This window comes from Harpia harpyja, chromosome 3, assembly GCF_026419915.1.
Source record: "Harpia harpyja isolate bHarHar1 chromosome 3, bHarHar1 primary haplotype, whole genome shotgun sequence".
In the NCBI taxonomy this organism is placed as follows: domain Eukaryota; kingdom Metazoa; phylum Chordata; class Aves; order Accipitriformes; family Accipitridae; genus Harpia; species Harpia harpyja.
In genome coordinates, this window is record NC_068942.1 from 5,826,138 (window position 1) to 5,845,129 (window position 18,992).

General features: G+C 42.6%; 1 protein-coding gene across 1 annotated transcript in view; it reads left to right on the plus strand.

The window, feature by feature from the left end:
- ROS1 (ROS proto-oncogene 1, receptor tyrosine kinase) overlaps nucleotides 1-17,100 on the plus strand; it is a 35,447-nt gene extending 18,347 nt beyond the window's left edge. Inside the window, 9 exon segments of the mRNA XM_052781570.1 lie at nucleotides 398-505; nucleotides 1,022-1,203; nucleotides 2,164-2,355; nucleotides 7,340-7,461; nucleotides 9,003-9,217; nucleotides 9,548-9,712; nucleotides 10,315-10,348; nucleotides 10,350-10,476; nucleotides 16,933-17,100. Coding sequence (XP_052637530.1) covers nucleotides 398-505; nucleotides 1,022-1,203; nucleotides 2,164-2,355; nucleotides 7,340-7,461; nucleotides 9,003-9,217; nucleotides 9,548-9,712; nucleotides 10,315-10,348; nucleotides 10,350-10,476; nucleotides 16,933-17,100 — 1,313 coding nt within the window.
- The last annotated feature ends 1,892 nt before the right edge of the window (nucleotides 17,101-18,992 follow it).

Here is an 18,992-nt window from a genome sequence, read left to right on the forward strand (position 1 = left end):
TCTTTGGAATGTTTTTTGAAACTTAGTTCACCCATAATAACCTATGTCTGAGGGGAAAACAGCTTTCAACTTAAGGCACTGGACTGGCACTTGAGATTAGGGGTGACTTTTGCCTGACTTCGGTAAGGCCAGGTCCAAACCCACAGTGGTTTTTAAGCATCTAATAGGGTTCTAAATTGCCTTATTGTTCTGGATCTAAATGTGCCCTGAATCTCTGAGTTTCTCAAATTATGTTATTTTCATGTCTGTCTTTTTTGTCGATTATTCCTTAGGGCAGGGGCAGATTTAACTGTGCTTCTGTAACTTTCCAGAAGCAGGAAACCCTGCTATTGAAATACAAATATTATACATCAATTGCTTGTTGGTGTGCACAACTGCAGTTTTCTTTCTTTATCAGCTGAAGAAGAACCATATATATTGGCAGTGGGTGCTGAAGGGCTCTGGAAGCAGCGGTTGGATAGCTACGGGCCAGGAGAGCTCCTCTATCATATAAGAAATATTGCAGGTAAATACTAAACAAACTGTATGCTGCTGCTACAGACTTGTCAGCATTTATTAGCTCTCCATAAATTTCATCAACAGAACTGAAAGACAAGAGCTTTCACTGCAGCAGTCTAGACTTGAATGCAGTGCAGCGAAGCAGCTTCACTGAGCCAAGCCTTTGTGTCCATCCTCTTCTACTTTATGGATCAAATTAATGCTTAGTGAAACCCTAGTGACATCATCACAGTTACAGCCGAGCTAAAATCAACTCTCTGAACTAAATAGTTCTGTCTCCAGCATCCCAATATATATCATACATTTATAATCATCAAGGCTATATATGTACTAAATATGTACTATATATGTACATTGTATTCCTATAAGGAAGTAGCTATCTTCATGTTAATTGAGCCTAACTGTTCATTTGTATTGATTTTTAAAAAACTGAAGTGTCTGGCTACTTTTTATTCTTTAAAAAAATACGGGTTTTTATTTACATGTTTGTGAAATGCTTAGTATCTTCCCTTTTTTCTTCAAGACCTCGAGTGGTATAATGACACTCTTTATTGGATTAATTCCATGGGGGAAGTTCAGACCTGGTCATTGAACAAAAGAGAGGGTACCACTGAGAATACTTACGTATCTCATGTCAGAAATGCAAGGATGTTGGCCTTTGACTGGTTGGGTCAGTGCTTGTATGGGGCTGGCAAAACAAATACGGTAGGTATAGTTGCACTTCTTAAAAGGAAAAAACCCTAAAGACAACAAGAAAGACTATAAAACAGTATTTGGGAAGATAATCCTTACTTCTTGCAACTTGACATGCATTTGGACCTTTGCTGTTGTAGTGTAGAACAAGAAGGCCTTTCTTCGCTGGTGTGATTTTCCAGAGTTATACAAAAGTTTGGGCTAAAATGTTCACTAATATTCACTAATGCAGGATGCTGAATTCCAGGTGCAAAACAGGCAAATCAAACATGCTATCAACAGTTTTGTTGGATTCAACATTGTAAAAACAAGTGAAGATAGTGAAAATGGAGGCTGCCAAGTTGATTTCAGCTAAGAAGTAGATGGACTTTATTTTAATCAAATCTGACATGATTTGTTTACAGAGAGATTTTCAAGATTGGCCTCTGTACTGTGATATTTTGCATATCACTACAGATAAAAAAATAATTACCATTGCACTTTGTACACTCTCATATCAGGAACATTGACATGTGAATTATTTAAAAGGTATCTGACTTCAAAACTGCAGTGCTAATTTATGCAGTGCTGTCAAATTATGCCTCTCATTTCTTGTAAGTGCAAAGTGAGAAGCTGTTTTAAAAACTGGAGATAGAAGGCCAGATTTCACACTGCCTTGCACCCTCATTTACACTTGTGAATAGTGAATATGAAGTGGGTGAGAAACTCTGTCAGACAGAAGGCTGCCAAAACTGGGAAAGCAAAGGGAAGAGATATTTCAGCTTTTTCTTTTGTTACTTTCTGGCAAACATTAACTAATAATTTTGCCTTATTCTTCATCTTTATACTTTGAATGCAAAAGGTTTAGGCTTTGAAAGCCTAAGGCTTGCATAAGCTTCTGATAAACGGCTGTGGAAAAATCACTTATGTATACTCAATTGATCATGGCTGATGATTCAGGTGTGATGCTAAAAACAGTTCATTTGTCCCTAGATCTACAGAAAATCACTGCTGGGAGGCCATATGGATGTTGTGGCTTATGTTGTGTTCCTAGTGAAGGATCTAGTAGTGGATTCAGTAAATGGCTATTTGTACTGGGCCACACTGTATTCAGTGGAGAGCACAAGACTGAATGGAGAGGAGTGTCTTATATTACAGGAGCAGCTACAGTTTGCTGGTAAACAGGTGAGTGAATTTTTTATTTTATTTTACTTTTTTTTTTTTTGTTTGCGGGGAGTTGTATTTTAGTGGTTAGATGTTCATGGTTGTCAAAATTGATGTGTTATGACCAGAATGATCAGAAGAATAACATGCCTTTCTTGCAATATTGTTATATCATTTTGAGAACAGGGTAAGAATTAAACCATGTAATAGCTGTACCAAAACTTTGGCCCGTAATTCTAAAGCCAGACCCTTGCAACAAAATGTGATATTAAAGATGTCCTTATGGTTATAATGCTTCTCCTTCCCATACGTGAAAGATACTTGCTTTTCCCAAATGACTTAAGTCTAATGGTCAGTTCTGGCTTTCCCATCAAAATATGGAGCCAGAGCTCCATAGCATCCTGCCTCCTTTGTGATGTTCCCCAGCTCACAGGTCCTGACAGGGCCACTTTGGGGGGTAGACGCTTGCCAGGGACACTGGAGTTGCACTTCAGGCTGCAGAGGGGCTGCTGCACAGACAGGCTTTGCCCGTGCGGGGCAGGGGGGGTGGCAGCTGGTGCCATACTTGCCCTAAAAGTGCAGCTGTCCCCTGCCGCGGTCCAGCACGGCTTGTTGCTGCTGCAGTGCTGGTGAGGGTGCCAGATCTGCCACTGACAGTCCCCATCCTGCCTGATCCCGTCCTTCGCGTGGTGGCAGGAACGGTGAGTCCTGTGCTTTGGGGATCTTCGAGGGTCTCCATCCCCAGCTCGCCCCTTCCCTTCCCCACCTTCTCTTTCTCCCTTGCTCGAGTCAGATGCAGTCCTGGCCCCAGCTTGGCCCCTCTTTCTTTGCTCCAGGCTGCTAGGGAGCTCCAGAAGGCTGAGAAGAGGCTGCTGCAGAGCAGAGCATCTCCTGAGGGAGAAGGGAAGGGGGCTTCTTGAAGATTGAGTAAAGGTTGGGGATAGTATAGGGGAAAAAAAGGGATAGGGGGTTGGTTTTTTAGCTCTGTTAGGGTGGATAATAGGTCCCATGCACGGGTAGGCTGGTAGAGGGGAAATAGAGATGCCGTTCCCACCTATAGCTCACCAAAGCCCCTGCTATATGTGGGAGCCCATTAACTCTCCTTCCCTACCCGGACACTTTTTGATGTGCTCTGAGGTCCTCACAGACAACCTCTGTATCTCTGCTGACCTCTCCCATGCCTTTCTTCTCTACTCACTCCTCTCTGATGTCCTATCAAGTCTCTTAAGGCCTTGGTTCACTGCTGGCTCCTCATAGATCAATGTTGCCTTCCCCAAACCCATCCTGCCTCTGCCACCGTATGGGATTTGCCATGCTAGGGACTTGTACTCATTCTTGCTAGGTGGGATTCAGTGTTGTCTATGCAGCGAAGGAACTCTGAGACTGAATATTCACCTCATGAAAAGATCTGCCAGGGTCTTGGCAGCTGCAGGTGTTATGTCCCTTCCCCTTCCCGTGTAGCTGGGGAGGTCAACTCGGCTATGTTATTTGCTGCAACAGCTTTCTTTAAAACACAGCTCTTGCTAAAAAGAAGCCTTTGTTTTTATTCCATCTGTTGTACAACCTGTGCTCCCATTTTACCTAAAGCCAGGTTCTCTATTAAAGACCCTTTCTAAACTTTAGAGAACTATGTCTCTTGGTTAGCTTTGTAGCATTCCCCAGAACATTTCAATCTCCTTTCCCAAAGGAAAAGAGGCTGGTGTTTCTCTAATGATAAAAAAAGCCAGGCCTGTTTTAGTCTCTGAAAGGCAACTAACATTCGGAAAGGCCAGCTGATCTCACAGGTCTCTGTTACCTTCATGAGGGTTTGGGAAGGAGACAGAAAGCTGGTTCTGGTGTGGCACCTGCTATACTTGTAAACCTAAATACAGAAGAACTGAAAAACTTTTGTCACATGTAGAGAGGAATGTGTGTGCTGCAAAGGGTCACTGTATTTTCCAGTACTAGCCTCACACCCCTCTGTGGAAGCTGGCTGGTGTGGACTGTCTTCATGGGAAGATAGATGCTGTTCAAGCTCAACGGCATGCTTACACTTATCACATCTTCTGGGTGATCTGTTGCAAAGGGCTGACAATTTGGAGTTTATTCTAAGCGGCAAACGTCACCTTCCTTGCCCTTCTCTTTTGATTCACTACCTGTTTCTCTGAATTGCCTCATGCTAAACTCAAATTTCTTGTTCTTGCCTTCAGGAACCTTGGCGGCAATAAGACTGCTTGTCTGCTCCTGTCATTTTTTTTTCCTGCACCTTTCTCTATGTCAGTGATACCAGCCTTCAACCATCCACTTATTCACACCTCCTACAAACAAACCTCCTCTTTTGCTTCTCTGCTGCCCCTAATCTATGCACTGACTTCATGAACTCAGCCTCCTGCTGTGATGCATACAGGAAAAAAGCCAAGTTAAAATATCTAGATTGAGAAGTGACCAGTTATAGCTGACAGGTGTTTAATAAAATAAAACCTAAAATAAACCCATCAGAAAAAAAAGGGCAGTACAACATTCTTTAATGGTGGAATTATTGAGCTGGTTGTTATTGTCCCACATAAAGATGCAACTATACGTTTGCACAAGTACTAATATGTATCTTCCTCGCACAACAGAGTCCTTTGTCCTGAAAAGAATACCTCTTACCTCAGTATTAAAACACAGATGTAATAGTTAATAGCTGTTATCCAACAGTTAGAGCATGTTCTCTACGTAGGTGCTTCTTACTGATATTCACTAGCTCTTTTTCTGATAAAGAATTGCTGTTCAGCTGGTCAGTACAGGATCTTCAGCAGTATATAGCTGTATCCCCTTGAAATCTGAGTGATAGGAATAGAAGAGACTACTGTGGAGATGACATGTTTCCTAAACAAATACAAAGACAGAGCTTTGAAAGTCCAATTTCTTTTGCAGGGACTAGATCCTTTTATGACAATTATTTTATTTTCCAATCAGTTGTTCAGCTTAGCTGGTGCATATTGGCATAGCTTGATTGATTTTGGCAGAGCTATTCTGATTTATTCCAGCTTAGGATCTGGCACAGAATTTCCAAAGCACTTAGTAAGTCGTTTACACTGTAAATATGCCTGGGACAAAAGTGATTTATAGAGGAGCAGCAAAGTGCGTTATATGCCCGAGGGGGCAGGACCCTCTAGGTGTGGTCTCTTAATATTTCTAGTCAAAGGGTATTTCAAGTAGCTAAATTTATGTTGCATCTTATGCTGTTGAGTTACATTGCATAACCACAGCTACATATCGTGTCCAGACTAATACCTCTCATGAAATGGAAAAAGTTTGTCTATTTTTGAAGCATAACAGAAGGGAGGTGTTAAATTACTAACTCCCAATGATGAATAGTACAAATATTTCTTTGCCTTTTATTAATGGGGATACAGGATCAGGATAAAGAAGATGAGCGTCTGTGGGAAAATGTAATTGTTGCAGAAAAAAAGTGGGACAAGGAAAGAGACCCAAACATTTAAAAAAGCAAGGTAGATTCAGGAAGATTTAATTTGTTGTTTAGCATGGGAGGGAGAATAGGTAAATGGGATAAAATATAACATGGTTAATTAAACATGCATTCAGGCACATACTGTAAGATATTTTTAACAGGAAAACCTACAGGAGCAATCATTCAGACCTTGATTTTCTGACATGCAATGTCAACAGAAATATGTCAAGATTGTGATTACATAAGGACCAACAGGCAACTAAGCGATATGGCATTTGCTTTCCTGTCATCATCTTCTGCAGTTTATTAATGAAGAGTTAAAAAAAAAGGCTGCTCCACTTACATCCATAATGGAAATTTAAGCTTATGGAAGAATAGATACAACTAGTGTTTGGATGAGAAGTTCGAGACCTGCTGGAAAACATGTTCAGAGAGGCCCCTAACAAACTTGCAAGCTGTGCTAATGACATGACATAAACTGAACTTGATAACATTTAGCAGACTAATTTGTGGAAGCAAATTCCTTGTTATTCACAGAGCAGTTTATTAGATGTCCGATTTCTATTATTGTTGCATATGGTATTGAATCTGTTGTTTACTGCAAAAGCAAGAAAGCTCTGTTTTGAATATTAGGTCCTATTAAAAATAAACAAAAAATCTTGCATCTACCTTAAAAGAAGATGAAATATTGAAGTAATGAACAGGAAGATTGTTCCATCCTTGCCCTGCCCTGCTCCCCCTGCCCCGCCCTGATACTTTCTTTAATAATAAATGATTTACCAAAATGCAAATTTTGAACAGAAGGCAGATTTAGATTAGATATAAGTTCTTCACTGTGAGGGTAGTAAGGCACTGGAACAGGTTGCCCAGAGAAGCTGTGGCTGCCCCATCCCTGGAAGTGTTCAAGGCCAGGCTGGATGGGGCTTTGAGCAACCTGGTCTAGTGGAAGGTGTCCCTGCCCATGGCAGGGGGGTGGAATTAGGTGATCTTTACGGTCCCTTCCAACCCAAACCATTCTATGATTCCATGAATTTCCTGTTTAACCAAATAAGTCAATAAAAATTTTGCATGTATTTTCCATAAATAATGTAACACATTAAATATTGTATGCATAAAATCAAAGCTAGAAAACAAAGACAAAAGATCTGAAATACTTCTTTCCAAAGGTGATTCCGACTTTCAGACTGGATATCAACCACCTCTTTCAGACAAAGGATGTTAAATTACCAGAGGTGGTGTGGAAATTTTCACAGGTAGTTCCATTAATCACTTGATACACTATTGCCATCATATGTGAAGTACTCAGATACTCCAGGGATGAACATGTGACAGGTGTTCATAAAATGCTATCTAGAAAATCATCAGCTGCTATAATTAGGTGTCCACCAAGGACCTGATCATTTTCTAGTGCTACCTCTTTTTGGGTTAGAATAAACATTCATGGTAGTAATGTTATTTTTGTCATTAAAGAGCTACTCATGATGCTGTCTAGATGACAGTTATGCCTAAGGGCTTTTACCTCAGAAGTGGAGGTGAGTTCAAATTGCCATTTGGACTTTTTTTTCTTAGGTGGTTGGTTTAACTTTGGATCTCACCTGTGGTTTTCTTTACTGGCTTGTGCAAGATAGTCTATGCCTAAACCTATACAGAGCTTCTCTTTGCAAAGAAGGCTAAGTAAATGTGTAGCAGAGGTAAGAAAGTCTGTATTTTCTAGTTTTTGTGATACTCTTTAAAAACAATTTTTGTCCAATGCTGGGCATACTAGTTATTAATTTAACATTAAACAAAAAGAAGAGCTAATGATCACAGCTAGCTGACAGCAAACTACATGTTGAGAAGGTTGTTAACACGGTTTTACAGTGAGAGAAACACATTATGGAAGCTCAACTGAACTGAGGTCATGCTCATCAATTTTTAGACTTAGCTTTAGGAAATAATCACCATTTATTGCCTATTTTATCTTGGCATTTACAACACCTGACAGTTTTCAAGTGCCTAGAGCTGTAACTTTTTCATCTTGCATGGAGCTGAGGACTTGAACTGACACCACTTTCTCACCTGAGCAATCAGTACTCAGCAGGCTTTCCTCTTGATCATCCTGAGCACAAAATAGCTGCATTATTCCTGAAAGGCAAAGTTGAAAAAAAAAAACCCCAAACAAAACCATGTTTATGGGTCAGCTTGAATATATATTAAGACCTGGAGAAAAATGGTAATTTGTTCTGTAACTGCCAAGTACATGATGAGTCGTAGCTCATAAAACTATGTTTTTGTTCCTTTTCATATGGAGAGTGCCATTTTTTTCTTTTTCAAGCATCACATTAAACTTCTTAAACTTAATTGAACAGTATCTGTATTTACATGTCCTCACAATGTTGCAGGCTGTCTTTGTGTGGAATCAGCTGAATTTTCTGACTGTTATTAAACTTCCTATGATTAATGGTAAACATTTACAGAAGCAAAATATGTTGACTAGTTTTAGCTAGAACATGCAGCTCCATTGTGGACCAATTGGCAGACATAAATCATTGTCCCTGCGTGTCAGAATAAAGAGATTAGAAGCGATCCATCCTAATGGACCTGATGGTGTGTCAAAGCTTTTCCAAATTTGTTTTGGATAGCATGTGTCTAAGCTGAAAGACAATTCTGAGATGGCAAAATGATGCCTCTTACGACACATTTAATCTCTTACCCAGAAGATAAATTGGGACCAAAAAAGGCCTGTAAGTTTTGACATAGAAGTAACAAGACAGATTAAATCACCAGTGATCCCAGTGGAGGAAAATGTTAATAGAATTTAATAAATAATGGAAGGTTATCAAGGAAACTAGCAGGGTCAAATTCATCTGGGGACCTGCTCTAGTGAAGTAGAATGAATCTCATGCAGTGAAGTAGACTCCACTGTTTCAGTGGAATTGCTGAGAGAAGGTGGGCTGATTTTTCAATTTTTCTGTATCCATGCGTCAGAATATTAAGCCATTTTATAATTGCTTTCTAATGAAATCAAGGGAATGAAGGCTTTTTTTTGCAGGTGCTCCTGCAATGTGCCACTCTGAAAAAGCGTTCTGCTTTAGAGAACTTAAAGAAAACTTTTTGAACTGTTTTTCTGCCTCCTACATGAGTATTAAGAATTTGAATGATGAGAAACTTATCAATGTGTCAAACATTACATAAATCTCATTCTCTCGACACGTGTGTTTTCAGTTTGCTAATTTCATACATGTTTTCACAGTTGTGGTAATGCCCTCGTCACAGAATTTGCAGCATGGAGTACTTCAGAAATATCTCAGGGTGTACTGGAATACTACAGTGGTCGTCTGTTCTGGATTAATAGTCTTCAGTTCATTGCAACTCAAGAAGTCAATCAGAGCCTTAGCATTCCCTTCTTGCAACCAGCAGAGTTTGCAGCCTTTATCCTTGTTCACACATCACTTAAACTTTTGCCAGGTACATTATTTTCTTTATCTATACCCCTCAATAAAGGTATTCACTGTCAGCCTGTAATTCTTCATTCTTGAAATTCTTTATTCATTTGACAAAAGATAAGAACAACAGCAACTTATTAATAAATATATCAGGTTATACCTGGATAATGTGCAATTTTAAAAGCTGATGTGTATGGCTAAAAAGAATACATGGTGGTATTATTCATTGTTTCTATCTAATGACAGCTTATAGGATTTTCCACAGCACTTTAATCTTTAAGTCAGGTTTGAAAGTCTACCTATTGCTCATATTCTTTAAATTATAATTATTTCTTCCTCTCTCTATGGACAGGATTTTTTTCTTTTACACCAAAAGTGATTCCAGATTCAGTGCCAGGGTCTTCCTCCAGAATTAAAGGAAATTCTTCAAGTTTTCACATCACTTGGAGTCCCTCCAGAAATGTGGAATGGGGAACTGTCTTTTACTGTGTGGCATCAAAAGTTCTACGTGTGAGGATATTCACACAATTACTTCTTATTATCTAAATGTATTACTGCACTACTTGCTGATGTATCTATTTTTAAACAGAAATAGAGTTTTTTTTCTTCTCCAGCATTTACAAATCAGTCAAGCAACCAAACTAAACTGTAAATATAAAGGAAACTGTCCTGTTTCTCCATCACTGAGACCAGCACAGGAGGAACACGGGCTTAGCAATAGCTCTGGGCTAGCTGCTGGGGTGTGAAGTGCCAGGCAAGGAGCTCCCAGTGTTCAAAGATGTGTGAGAGCCTTTCACAGTAACTCTGAGACAGAAGTGTCCTCTGAGCCACCAGTGGGACAGCCTTTGCCTGAATGTGAAATCTAGCCTTCACCCACGCTTAATTTTAGCACATTTGGCAAGCTTTACTTTAAATTCAAAGGGCAGGTTGCTAGCAGATTTCTACACAGTGCTACAGTGCCACAGGAGCTGGTGAAACAACGATTACTCACAGGAAGAGAAGCTTGGTCTTGATTTAGTTGACCAGCTTGGTGAGGGGAATTTTGGAAAACTGAAGGCCTTTAGGAGAGGGGAAAAAAATGTTTTGTTTTATTTTACTCTGCTTTATTTCATTCAGAGCCTTTGGAGAGTGAATGGTGCCTCCCCCCCCAACCCGACGGTGCCATCCTACCGAGTTGTTTGGCTGGAACCATTTGCACTCTTTGATTTTACCAACACTCCATACACATACTGGGGCAAGGCACCAACAACATCTGTATCCCTTCGAGCCCCCCTGAAGGAGGTACTAGTATTTTAAATCCCATTCCTTACCTGTAACAGGTACTGGGACCAGGTCTATGTAAGCAAGTGAAACCCTGGAGAGGAATGAGCAGCTTTCAGGGCTAGTCAGCTGTAGGCAGAGTTGCAAGGACATGTTCCTGAGTATCTTTGGAATTATCTATTGCACACACAAATGCACACAATTGCAGTAATAGAATTTGGAACAGAAAGTGCATGACTGGTTTTTTTCATTCTGTATTTCACTGTCCCCATCCTTCCTGTTCATCTCTTACTCTCTCTGACCCTTTGTGCGGCTCCCTGCCCTTTTTTCTGTCCTCCATCTCTCTGCAGGGCTCCTAATACCTCTTTTTCTTTCTCCAACCTCCTGTGCTTCTCACAGTCTCTGTCTTTCTCTCTCTCGTCATTATTCTTGTCTGTCACTCTGTCTTGCTTGCTGTCCCATCCGTATCTCGCTGTATCTGTCCCTGCTGCTTTTTTCTCCATCTCTGTCCAGATCCCTGTCCCTTTTTAATTCTCTTGCTGTCCCTCTGCCCTGCCTCCTTGCTATCTTTTCTGTCTTTCTGTCCCATTCCCTTTCCCATCCTTTCTAACTGTATCCTCCTGTCCAGCTAGCTGTCCCTTCTCTTTTCTCTCTTCCTCAGTATTTTTTTCTTTCTCCACTTCTCTCTCCCACTGCCCATCACAGTTTTTTTTTCCTCCAATGCTGTCCTGCTCTCTGTCCCTTTTTTCTGTCATTCTGTCATGCTCTCTGTCTGTTTTTTTAATTCCTCCAGCTCTGTCCTGCAGCCCATCACTGTTTTTTACCTCTTCCATCCCTTTGTCCTTCTCCCTGTCCTTGTCTCTCTCTTTCTCTTTGTTCTGCCTCCTGTCCTCTTTTCCTTTCTTGCTCCATCTCTGTCCTTCTCCTTATCTTTCCCCCCATTTCTCTGTCCTGTTCCTTCTTCAGGTTTTTTGTTTTCTGTCACTCCATCTTGCTCCCTGTCAGTTTTTTCACACTCGATCTCTGTCCTGCAGCCCAATGCTTTTTTTCCTTTGCCATCTATCTCTCCTGCTGCCCATCCTAGGCTTTTCCCCCTCCATCTCTGCCCTGCTCCCTATCTTTTATTTTTGTCTGTCTTTCACTTGGTCCTGCCTCCCTGGCCCTTTTCTCTCTCTCTGTATCACCTTGTCTTGCTCACTGTCCCTGTCTCACAATCTGTGTCCTGCTCCTTGTCCTTCTTCCCCCCCCACTCCCCCATCCTTCCTCCTGTCCTTCTTCTTTCTCTTTCTAGCCTTCTGCCCCTGTGCTTCTTTCTCCACCTCTGTCCTACTCCCTGCCCCTTGTTTTCTCTCACTGTCCCTCTGTCCTGCTTCCTCTCCCCATTTTTTCCGTCTTTATTTCTCTGTCCCACTGCCTGTCTCATTTCTTGCTATACCTCCCTGTCCCTCCGGCTCTCCCTTTTTAACTTTCTCTTCTCTGTCCAGCTCCCTGGCCCTTTTTTCTTTTCCTCTGTCTCTGTCCTCTAGCCCATTGCCATTTTTTTTTTCCTTCTTGGTCTCTTTGTACAGGTCTAACCCTTTCTTTATTTCTCAATCCCTTTGTCCTGTTCCTTATCCTTTTTCTCTGTCTGTACGTCCTGTGCCCTGTCACAGTCTTTGTCCCTCCTTTGTTGTTCTTCTCCTTCTCCCCCCATCTCTCTATCCCTCTGTCCTGCTCACCGACCCTATATTTCCTTGCTCCATCTCGCTTTTTCTGGATTTCTCTACCTCTCTGAACTTTTCTTTCAACCTTTCTTCTCCCTTTGCTTCTTGGTCTTCTCCCTTGTCTTATTTTTCTCTTTCTAGTCCTCTGTCCTGCTCCCCATCACTGTATTTTCTTTCTCCATTTCTCTGCCCCACTCCCCATCCCTCTCTTTCTCCACCCCGCTGTGCTGCTCCCCATCCCTCCTTCTCTGTTGTTATTCTTGCATCCCTCGTCGTGTCTCCACCCCTCAGTCCTGCTCCCCATCCCTAATTTTCTATTTACATTTCTCTGTCCTGCTTTCAGTCCCTGTTTTTCCTCTGGCTCCATCTCCCTGTCATTCTCCCTGTTGCTCTTGCTTGCTCTCTATCCCAGTGTCCTTTTCCCCACCCCTCTCTTTTTCTCTGTATTCCATTTTCTTACTCCCTATCCCTCACTTGTTTTCTGTATCACTCTCTCCTTCCTCTTGTCCTTCCTTCCCCATGCTCCCTGTGCCTCTGGCCTGCTGCTTGTCACTGGTTTTTCTTTCTTCCACCCTCTGTCCAGGTTGTGTCATTCTCTTCCTCTCTCTGTTCACTTGTCCTTCCTCCAACCTGTATTTTCCTCTCTCTATTCCTCTGCCCCTAATGCTGTTTCTTCCATCTCTCAGTCCTGCTCCCTGCCCCTTCTTTTTGTCCCACCATCCATCCTGCTTCCTCTCACTGGTTATTCTGCCTTTATCCCTGTCCCCCTGCCTGTCTCATTGTTTCTAGTTATATCCCCCTGTCCAGCCAGCTGTCCCTTTCTTCCTTTCTCTCTTCCCTACTCTGCCCTTACTTTTTCTTCCTCCATCTCTGTCCAGCAGCCCATCATCATTTTTTCCCCTTCTCCAACTCTGTCTTAATCTGCATCTGGTTCCCCCCGCTGCCCCCAGTCCCTCTGTCCTGTTCCTTGTCCTGCTTTTTGTCTCTCCATGTCCCACACTCTATCCCCATCTTTTTCTCTCTCTCCCTCCTTCCTTTTCTCTACATCTCTTTGTCCTGTTGCTCATCAGTATTTTTTCATTCCATTCCTCTGTCCTGTGGCCCGTCCCTTACTTCTCTGTCAATCCCTCTGTCCTGTTGCCTATCATTATTTTTGTCTGCATCCCACTGCCCTGCTTCCCATTCATCTCTTTTGGCTCTACCCTCCTCTCATGCTCACCAGCAGTATTTTTTTCTTTCTCCAGCTCTCTGACCTGCTGCCTGCCTCGCTGTTTTTCTCTCTGTCATTCTTCCCACTTCCCTGTATCTCTCTCTCTGCAACCTTGTGTCCCACGTGCTGTCCCTCTCTGTTTATATCCCACTGTCTGGGTCCCCGTCCCTCTCTTTGCCTCTCTATCCCTCTGTTCTTTTTCCTGTTTTTTCTTTCTCCATTGCTCTGTCCTGCTGCTCATCTCTGTCCAGTTCCCTTTGGGTTTTTTTTCCCCTCTCTTGGTTAATCTGCTTTTCTTCCTGTCCCTATTTTTCGCTCTCTTCATCCCTCTGTCCTGCTCTGTGTTCCCTCCCTCTTACTCCCCCAGTGTCCTGCTCTGTGTTACCCATCCTTCTCCCCATTGATTTCTCCCTCTGGTTCTACCCCTCTGTCCTGCTCCCTATAAGTATTTTTAAATTCTCTGTGTTTCTGTTCTTCTGCCCATTGCTATTTGTTTGTTCTCCATCTCTACTGCTCCCCATCCTCCACTTTCTGTCATTCTTTCCCCTTCTCTGTTGTCCTGCTTTCTAGTAGCTGGTACAGTGTTATGTTTTGGGTTCAGTATGAGAAGAATGTTGATAACACACTGATGTTTTCAGTTGTTGCTAAGTAGTGTTTAGACTAAGTCAAGGATTTTTCAGCTTCTCCTGCCCAGCCAGCAAGAAGGCTGGAGGGGCACAAGGAGTTGGGAGGGGACACAGACAGGGCAGCTGACCCAAACTGGCCAAAGAGACATTGCATACCATGTGATGTCATGTCCAGTATATAAACGGGGGGCAGTTGGCTGGGGGGGGGGGGGGGGGGGGGGCAGATCGCTGCTCGGGAACTAACTGGGGATTTGATCGGTGAGTGGTGAGCAATTGCACTGTGCATTACTTGTTTTGTATACTCCAACTCTTTTACCATTATTATTACCTTCTTTTCGGTCCTATTAAACTGTCTTTATGTCAACCCACGAGTTCTACTTTTTTTTTCCCAGTTCTCTCCCCTATCCCACTGGACCCCCACTGGATTTAATTGCTGTGTTCCCAATCCTTTTTCTGTCTCTCTGGCTCCCTCAGGACATTTCTCCTCTCAGTCACAATGCCTCCGGAGACCTTCCGCGATCTCCACGGCACCTTGTAGCACTTTATCTCCCGTTCTATCACTCTCATTCTGTCACAGCCTTCCTTCTTTCTTTGCTACACAGCGCTCCTTTATCTTTCTCTCTGCCATCGAGGGTGTTTGCGTTCAGTTCCTCTCTCACTCAGTCAGCTGTAGTTTACCTAGCTGCCCTCCTGAGACTCCAAGGTCCTCACTGTGTCTCCAAGCCTTCTTTTCTTACCCTACCCCCTCCTAATTCCTCTACTCTCTGTAACAATGTCTTCTGAGTCCTTTCTTGTACTCCACAGCACTCCTGCAGCACTTTAGCTGCCTTTTGTGGTTTGGTTTAGGCTTTTTTTGTGCTCTTATCTTACTCTTTGCCACTTAGGATGCCTTCATGCAGCCCGCGGCCCCCAGACAACTTCTGTACTTTGTTGAAATCCCCTTCAGCGTTCCTCATTGGTATCTCTGAGGCTGCTTTGGTCTCTCAGGCCCCCTGGGGACCCCTCCGCTCCCTTTGCTGAGCTCTTCTGAGCCATCCTCTATGCCCTAGAGACCTGTTTCAGCTCGGGAGGGCACTTTGCACCCCTCCTTTCCCCTCAGAACCCTTCCTGAGTCCGCATCTGTTACCCTGGCCAGTCCTCCTGTCCCCTCATCCGTTTGGTGCATCTCCATTCGGTCCCCGGTCCCTTGAGGACATCTGTACTTTGTTCAATTCCCTTGTGAGCTCATCGCATCCCCTTTGGTCTCTCTGGCCCCTTTGGGACCTTTTCCGAAGCCATCTTTGTGCTCCAGAGCAGTCTTTTTTTTTTCTGTCTTAGAGTATGGTTCTCTTGGGTACCTGGTAGGGATAGAGTTAATTACGTCTATCGTCAGCTCAGATCTCCTCTTGTGTTTTTCAGAGAAGGCAATAGCCGTCATCTGTTTTTATCGACACATCTCCTGTGGTGTTTTTTGTTGTGTTTTGTGATTTATTTTTGTTCTAGCTACTTAGGTGTTAATTAGGCTGCTTCATACAGTTTCTGATATGCTTCTTGTCTTTCCATGGTTTGTTGGTGTTGGCCTTTAGGACTCATCTAGCTCTGTTAAGGGAGTCAGTCACCATCAAGGTGACTCTGAGTCATCGGTAATTCACAGTAAATAATTTACTTTGCAACCAGAGATATTTTTGAGAAGGGATTCTTAAGGGATCTAGTTCTGCTTTGTCATTCAGTCCTACCCAGAAGGTAGTTCTGGCAGAAGTTAGGTAGTATGTGCAGTCTTTCTAGAAATGCAGCATAACCCCATAGGTTTTGGGTTTTTTTACAGGAAACTAAAGCACATGATTTTTTATAATGATATTGTTATTGCATTTAATGAACTACTTTCTTACACAGCTTAGAAGGACATCTATCTTTTTCTATCTACGCTCCAGAGAAGTTAAGTGTAGTTACCTACCCGGTTACATTGCTGATGTGATAGATGCAGTTGTAGTACAAGAGCAGGTATTGTCGTTGCCAGTAAGGGTCACTTTCTCTTTTTTAGTGCTTTGCGTGCTGTAAACTTAGAGCAGATGAGAAACACACTGCTGCTCCTCTGCCTGCCTTTAAGCCTTGTGGTGGTTCACAGCTCCCCCTTCCCAGCTGGTTGTGGGTAGGGTGGTCCACAGGCTGGCCCCAGGGAGCTCATCCTGCTCCTGGGCTTCTCTGGTGTCAGTGCTGTGCTATTGCTTCAGTCCTTTGCAGCTGTTCAGTTGGCTCTGCTGTTTGAGCAGAAGCGTTCTGACATTTAGGGAAGCGGAGGTGTTTGTTTGAGGTAAGAGCTTCAGGACCAGTTAAAGTTCAACAGCATGTGTAGTAGAAAGTACACTTGTATGCAGCTTTGTTTGTTTGTTTGTTTCAGGTCAGTAATTTTGTCTAGAGTGTTCAGGGCTGGCAAGATGGTTTAATACTATTAATTTTTTTTTTTTATTATTCAATGTGCATAGGGTTTTTCTGGAATTCATGATTTTATTGAAGATGGAACCTTGGTTTTTTTCACCAGTTTTACTGTCTACTGTGTAAATTGCTGATATCATCTCCCTTAATAGGACTGAAGGTGAGATTACCTAGCAGGGGTTAGGGTGAGCATCTCGTATGCATCTGTATATGGAGGTTTAGCATTTCTCAAGAAAGTGGCAGGGACATAAGGCACAGTGTCTTTCAGAGTATGGGACAAATTTATGACGTTTCCTGATTGCTCACAGAGTGCTATGCTGTCCCTAGAACCTTTGCAGCTTGTGGCAGTCCCCTCGTAGATCGTAAGTGTCATGACTTCACTTCTCTTTGGTTTTGCAGATGCTTTGCAGGCTGCTGTTGGACTTGGATGAGCATTTGAGGTGAGCTGGGGTAGTAGCAAGGAGAAGCATGGGGATGGTGATTTCTCACAAATGCAATGGTAGTTTTCTGTCTTTTGGTATCTTAGGTGCCACAAGTGATGACGGCTGCAGCACTCAACACCAGAATCTTGCCTGTTCCTTTTGAGGAGGAGGGTGTTGTGGAAGAGGTCAACCAATATGGTGCTTACTTCTGGCACTGGTTTTGTGCAGATGATGAAGAGGAAACGCAACTGCAGAATATCCCTGTTAGCTGATGTGGTTTTTGTTGAGGGTGGATTCAGACCCTTGGCCCTCTGGAAGCTAAGTTGAGGGACCAGGGACCACTGCCCTACAGCATGTAATTTTGACTTCAGTTGGAAAGAGACTTTCCAAAGTGGAAAATTTCTTTCTCATTTGAAGAAGTTGCATTTTTATGAACTTCCCATCAGACTGGATCTTCAGAGATTATGTACTTGGCAGTAGAAGTCATCAGCAACAAGACTTTTCACTCTCTCTTAAAAAAAAAGAAAAAAAAAGAAAAAAGTCAATTTCCTTCCAAAGACCCAAGTACAGCACAGCTTCCAATAGTTGATGGTATTGCTGCTCTTTGGGTTCTCAGTTGTAACAGTCAAGATACCATGAAAACGTGTTCCTCTGCATGCTTCAGTACAGCTAAAAGCATTAGCAAATCTGCCAGTCCTTTTTGGTAGCCTGAGGTATTGCAGCATTGGGGATTTGATTTTTTTGTTTTTGTTTTTGTTCCCCCCCCCCCCCCAAAAAGTAAAACCATATGGGGATATCTTATCCCAGTGATTTTTCTATCATAAATGACACTTTTTTTTTTAAAGTTAAAATTGTATAATTTACAAATTGGCTTGCATTGTATAAGCTGTAACTGCCAAATAGCCATGCCCTATAATTTATTAGGAGTACTTAAGCAGTTAGGTATTTGTTCTAAATGTTTAAAAAGAGAGGCAACTGAATATTACGGGGCTTTTTCCCAATATTTTGATGGAGTGCTCTGAAGTACTTTATTTCTGTCTTGCTTTCAATGGTGCATTTCCTTGGCAGTTCAGTAGCATCTCTCTTGGGCAGCGCAGCTGGCCAGATGTCCCTCCTCATTATGTAATACACACAAAAATGCCTAGTCAAGTTATGACTGTGTATTTTGGAGACAGATAATCTAATGGTATCAATTCACAGCTATGCAAGTTAATGCAAAAGGAAAACCAAATACTTTTATAGTATAAGCATTTTTATTGGATGTATCTAAACATACACACCTCTTTTTAGTATGAAGTGAATTACTGAGATTTGTTCTTTATTTTTAATTTTACTCTTTAAAGTTTTACACTTCACTTTGAGCTTTATTGACCAAGCAGGCAAGATGTGTAACAGCAGCGCAGGAGCTGTAGCTGTTGCGGTAGATCAGTAAGCACAGATTCTGATTTTAAGTGTTCAAATCCCTCTAGCTTTTAAAGGCTGCGTTGTATTTTGAGTTGACCTGTTTACCTAGAATCCTCCTTTAGCTCAGCTACTACCCCTTATTCTTACTGAATTCCTCTACTTTCTTCTGTGCTGTTTTTTTTAATATGCTGAAATACAATTTGGGATTTTTGCTTTTCAGATGTGGTGGTGTAAGCATCTTGTGATGCTCAGCAGATGGCCCCAACCCAGGTTTACCTGTAAAGCACAGCGATGGTATGGGGTAAGCCCTGTGTATTGAGATGTTTCTTCCGCATGTGCACCTCTTGCCTCTTACTCTGCCCAGCTCAGCTGGAAAGTAAGTTTGCTGCAGAAACTGCTACAGCCCTGTGAGTCTCCTCAGTTTGTCAGCTTGGCCCTGTGTAGAGGCCGCTGAGGTCATCGACTCTGCACGGGACACTGGCACCCTGGAGAGCTTTACTTCCAGTCATTCCTTGCCCCTTGGGCAGCAGCGGTTCTGCCGCTGCTACAGGCAGCTGCTTTCTCAAGGGCGAGGGGCTGGGATGAAAACAGGCTGCTGCACGCTCCAGCCAGATTAAGACGCTCTTCTCTGGGGACCTGGTGCAGGGAAAGCTGAGGTACTTTCTGCACTGCCAATGGCTTGTCTCAAGGGAACCGTGCTCTGGTTTTAGCAGAAAAAGGTGTCGGTCACAGGCAGCCACGTATCACTGTGCACAGCTGT